This window comes from Rhododendron vialii, chromosome 12a (assembly GCF_030253575.1).
Source record: "Rhododendron vialii isolate Sample 1 chromosome 12a, ASM3025357v1".
In the NCBI taxonomy this organism is placed as follows: Eukaryota; Viridiplantae; Streptophyta; class Magnoliopsida; order Ericales; family Ericaceae; genus Rhododendron; species Rhododendron vialii.
The window spans coordinates 33963853-33969764 of NC_080568.1; the positions used below are offsets into that span (position 1 = coordinate 33963853).

The 5912-nt window shown below is 46.1% G+C and overlaps 1 protein-coding gene across 1 annotated transcript; it reads right to left on the minus strand.

Moving 5' to 3' along the window:
- Positions 1-531: 531 nt before the first annotated feature.
- LOC131309700 (putative late blight resistance protein homolog R1B-17) lies at positions 532-1383 on the minus strand. The gene has a single exon (XM_058336297.1). The coding sequence runs from the start codon at positions 1381-1383 to the stop codon at positions 532-534; it is 852 nt and encodes a 283-aa protein (XP_058192280.1).
- Positions 1384-5912: the final 4529 nt, after the last annotated feature.

A 5912-nucleotide genomic window follows, 5' to 3' on the forward strand; every position in this document is an offset into this window, starting at 1 on the left:
GTCAATGGTGCGTGTGTTGCGTGAGGATGTTTCGGCAGTAAGAGTTTGTGGGTTCCAAAGGTTGGACATGGCAGCAGGTATAGTTTTGAAGTCACCAGAGAAGGCTACATAAGTGAGATGAACTAATTGTTCTATCTCACTGGGAAATCGGGGAAAACTAATGGGCTGAATGTGATATACCCTCGGCAATTTAAACTCGTCAGGGATGTATCCTACATGTGCAGAGGGTAGGTTGACTTGATCCCTGGCGAAGCACAAGAAAGAGCGGACATGGGGGTGAGAAGGTTTGGTAGCAATGTATTTCAAAACACCAGAATGAGTACAAAGGCGACAATTGATTGCAGATGGTGAATTCCTTCCACCCTCTTTTATCTCCAATAAGAAGTTCTCTGCCAGAGCTTCTCTGAAGCACAATTCACGCAACATATCATGAATACGACATGTTTTGATTCGACCACTGAAACTCCTTTGTTCCACCAACAATAGGTTTCTCGCAACCAGATCCTTCAAGTGCTCCTCGGCCATCTCCTCCTAGCATACATTCTCAGATGTTTGTACAAATCTCTCAGCGATCCATAATCGGATCAGTATCCAGAAATGGATCTTGCAGTCTTGTAGGAAGACTCCAAAATAAAGGAAGCATGCTTTTAAGTGAGGCGGTAAGTGATAGTAGCTAAGAGCTAGCACTTCCATCAAATCCTCTTCCTTCCAGACAAGGAATGCTTTGACACTTTTAGCTATAGTCTCCCACGCATCCTTGGATATGTCATTTTGAAGCATTCCAGCAATTACCACAACCGCGAGTGGTAGACCATCGCATTGTACCGCTATTCGAATTCCAACATCCTTCAAGTCTTCTTGAGGGCAATCTCCTCCATCAAAAACCTTCTTCTGGAGCAGCCCCCAACTTCGAGGTTGAGTCAGAAAATCCAATTCATATGGCAGGCTATGCTGATCGGCATGCACAGCCACAAGTTTGAATCGAGTCGTTAGCAAGATTCTGCTTCCGTTTTTGTGGTTGGGGAAAGCCTTTTTAATGCTATCCCAGTCCTTCTTCTCCCACACATCATCCAAAACAACTAGATATTTCCAAGTGAGTTGGCGACGGACTTCTTCAGCCAACTCGTCTTCAACCATGCTAGACATGTCGCTTGTGACTTGAGTAACACCTTTCAGAATGGAAAGGAACAATTTATCTTTGCTATAAGTTGGAGATACATAAATCCAGGCGAGAGTTGATAATTCATGCGAAACTATAGGGTTTTTATAAACCTTATTAGCTAGAGTTGTCTTGCCCAGCCCGCCCATACCTATGATCGAGATTATTTGTAGGGCTTCAATTTTTTCGGTGAGCCGATTGTGGACACCTCCCAAACGGGGCATCGCAATGCAGATTGATCATTGTTTATTTGGTTGGTTGTTTGCTTCATAAACGAAAATCGTGGATATTCCCATGGCTAGGAACATCGCCACACGATAGCGGTTATCATCAAAACAGAGTCGCCATCTAGTTTATAAAAACTGGAAAAAACAGATAGAAATTCCGGGTACAGAAGCCAAAAGTATGATAAGGGGAAAGTGTTAGGCACCCCTCTTTACCCAGCCATGCGACTGGCTCATAATCATTCAACATACGATTATTACTTGCTTTACATACGATTTTTACTTGCTTTATTTAATTTTAAACACATAGATTGGTTTTTAGCCTTTATCAGTTAATACGGTGAGCCAGGACAGTAAGTAAAGCATGCATGAAATAAACAAGAAAACAACAGGCTGTCCCAGGGAATGGATTCCGCGGCCAGTGAATTGATGTCTGCAGGATCCTACTAGATCTATGTACCGGCCGTGGGAATGATATCCCAGCCGGTGATCTTCCTCACACCAGAACGAAGAGTTAATCAGGAATTAAAACACTAAGATTAAAGTATAAAAACAGAAGATGAATCAAACCATAGGCCCCTGAGCCTCACTACCTTGATCCCTCAGTGCTTGATTGCTTCGGATTGAGGGTGATTGACTGATCTTCTTCTCAAAACCCTAAGATTAGGGTTTGTACTTCGGGTTTTGATCGCTCGGGATGTAGCTGCTCACAAAGGTTTAGGGCTTTTGTAGAGAGGATATGAGAGATGATTTATGCAGAGCTTGGAGGTATGAGATGGAGGAATTGAATGTTAATTTCGGAACCCTTAGACCTCTTTATATAGTCAATTGGTGACTCACTCCGGCCAATTAAATGCCATGAATCAATAAGGTAGTTTAGGGTAATAAGATCTCTGCTCGAATCTGTTTTCGTAGCCCTAAAGAATCGGAAAAAGACTGCTATGGTTTTGGTGCGTCGATCAAACGAATGACAGAACATTCCAAAATTCTGGAAAAAGACGATCTGGCGGCCGAAGAATTGATCTAGCGGCCGAGGAATCGATCTAGTGGCCGAAGAATCGATGTGGTGGCCAAAGAATCAATCTCTCAGGAGATTTTCAAGTAACATGTTTCACGGGTAAAAGAATGAAGTTGAGGCCGTGAGATCATGTTACGGCCGAAAGATAGATTTTCCTGGGATACTGTATTTCTATCTAAAAGGCTATTTGGCTTTGGATTGGGTCCTCTAAGTGGCTAGAAGTACTCACCATAAGTCCTAAGGTTCACGAGAAGTCAATCAGCAATCACTGTATCCATTCATCATCGGGATGGTCCCCTAGGTGAGACTTGAAATAATCGTTAGGCCAAATTGGGATGTCTACAGATGCTCCTTTTTTACTGAACTTACACGGATCGCGAGACATGACTAAGGAAGAGTCAAAGCCGTAAAAAAACTTCAATTTGGTCAAACAACTATTCCAAAGGTTTTTGAAAAAGGTTTTAGTTATGGTCGGATCGGGACGCTGCCTATGTATTCCTCAAGGGAAATTCAGACCAATTGTAGTTCGGGGCAATAAAGAAAAATAAAAGTTCAGAGGGATGAGAACAGAAAACATACCTTTGGGCTTTAAAAGTCGTAGTGCAACATACCTTGGCGGAGAGTAGTTGAAGGAGCGCGGAGCTGTCAGGAGAATTTTTGTGGAGAGCATCCTTAGTATTTTGGGGTAGATCAGTACACAGCGGGTGAGTTGATTGCTTTTCATGATCATTCTTACTTTGATTGAGGGGAGCTCGGTAGGGTAGCCTATCCTTGCAAATGAACTTGATGGAATTGATGTAATTTGGGGTGGAATCCAAACCATCTTCTAGAGACGATCGGACGCCATTTTGAGATATGGGTGCACAAGGCCAGTAACTGGAGCATGGAGCTTAAGGTGACAGAACCGAGGTGCGAAGCCGGTTATAGTCATGAGGTAAGAGCCTGAAGAGCTTGTAGACACCCCATTCTGGACTGTCCAGATAACGCTATTTTCCGATCTTTTATTTCCCCAATAATGATTAAAGGTCGAGAACATTCCAAGGATGATGGTGTGCTTGAGCTTTGAGCATTCCAAACCTCATCCAAACCCATTTCAAACCCTTCAAACCAGAGCCAAACAGCCCCAGCAAAACCCAACTGGCTTACGCCAGTACTATGCTGACGTACGCCACTTAACTGCCACATGTCGGTCATCGACCGTTGACTCAGTTATTACTGGCGCACGCCGGTATATACACGGCGCACGCCAGTCAAGCCCAGTCAAATCAACTTTATTCAGCCACATGGATGAGACTTTTGTGCCACCCTGACGTGGGCTACAGTCCCTGATGATTACATTCGTGTAGACACCCCAATCTGGGCTTCCGGATTAGTTTACTTACGGTTTTTGATTCCCCGATGATGAAATGGATCAAGAACACCCTGGGAATGATAGCGTGTTTGAGCTTTGAGTGTTTGCGAAACCCTTGAACCTAACCTAGCCTAAGCCACTTCAAAAACCAAAAACCCTACTGATGTGCGCCAGGGCGCAACCATTCCGCGCTAGGGCGCACCATCGCACGCCTGACTCACTCCATCGCGCGACAATGCGCCAGGGCGCACCATCGTGCGCCTGACTCACTCCATCGCGCGACAGTGCGCCAGGGCGCACCGTCGCGCGACAGACTCAAACCATCGCGCGATGGTCAAAGCTGTCCCCATCACCTTTATCAGCTGGGATGCTTAGCCACCAAGCAAGCCTCAGCAGGCCTCGTGGACTGACTGAACTCCTCTGCTTTCACCAACCAGATTCACCTCCATCCTTCTCTATATATATCCCCCTTTGTTTCTCTTTCAAAGGGTTCAAGAATTTCAAAAGAATACACTTTGGGTCACCATTCCCCATTTTCACACCTCAACCTTCCAAGAACAAGCTTGTTCTTTGCTTCTACCACTCAAACTCCTCAATCAAGCCTTCAAACATCAAAGTTCAAACACCTTTCAAACTCAAAACCGAAGGTATAGCTTACCTTTGTTCTGTTTTCTGTTCTGATCTCTGAGGGGGGCTGGCAGGGCCAAGGCTGGTAATCAATACCAGTCCTGGTCCTAAAGCTGGCAAGGTTTCAAAAACCGTCATGGTAGGAACCAGCGCGCGATGGTCCCACTCTCTCGCGCGACACTCCGGTGCTGCATGAGATGGACCGCGTGGGGATTGGTGTCCTACTGTTTTGTGCTTTATTTTGTGTATACATCACTCTGTTGAGCATGTTAATAACCAGTTTACTGCTTTCCTTTGTTAGAAATTGTTAGCCGTAGTTCAATTTGCATGTCTTCTGTTTTGGAGTACCCCTGGGATCATTCTGGACCTATCCCAGAACCCAGAAATGTGTAAACCAAATACTGGTCCGCGCCAGGGCGCACCATCGCGCGACAGACTGGCTCCATCGCGCGACAGTGCGCCAGGGCGCACCATCGCGCGACAGACTGGCTCCATCGCGCGACAGTGCGCCAAGGCGCATCCTCGCGCGCCAGACTGGCTCTGTCGCGCGATAGTATGTCTCTGACCAGTGAGTGGCCTTGCACGGGTAGCTTGGTTTTAGGTTATTATTTTGTCCCCACACTGTTTATGGGGTGTTTTATTAATTTGTAAGGCTTTAAACTCCTTTAAATTGTATATTATGCTGCTATAAACTGCGTGGTTTGTCCTGGGTGTGCACTGGTCCTTCCAGAGCCCAGATGGTTTGAGAATAAGAGTTGTGGGTTTGAGCTCACTGGCGCGCGCGTGTCTTGGAGTTGTGCGCGCAGGAGTAAACAGCATGCAGTGACTTGTTCAGTGCATGCTGGTTTCTTCCTGTGCACGTCACTCCAAAACAGGGGCCTCCCAGTTTGTTTAAACTCCCACAGCAGTCTGTTCTCATCCTATACTAACTTCTCATCCATGCTATCATTCACATCTTGCAAACTGTTACAGTTTTAATCCCTTTAAACTGTTCCCCCGCCCTAAATGGCTAAAGAATTGATTAATCAAATAGAATCGCAAACAAACATTTTTCGCAAATGCCTAAGTAGAGACCGATCTCCGGATTGGGCGAGAGGGGTGCCATAAAACCCTTCCTCTCTCGTAACCTGGCTCCCGAACCCAGATATGGTTATGACGGACTGGTTCCTTAACTTTTTCGAATCAAACAGCGCGACGAGTGCTTCGAAATACGGTTCCTTGGGTGTCGAACCTTCAAACCCGAGTGGCGACTCTGTATTTTCGCGAGCGCTTGCTTCCCCGCTCGCGCTCCCTCGATCTGGGCCCTCGCGTTTCGGAATCCGGAAATTCCGAAGGGCACGCATGCCCACAATTCGGCTGGCCCATTCCCCCTCTCTCCTACACCTTCCATCAAGCCAAGTCCCATGCATTTAATGTATGGGAGGCTCCCTCCTAACCTAACCCAACCTCCTAACCCAACTGATCAGCCCTTTTCCTCAGACCCTCTCTCCTCTATAAATACCCCCTTTGCATTCATTTGCAAGGGGTTAACCA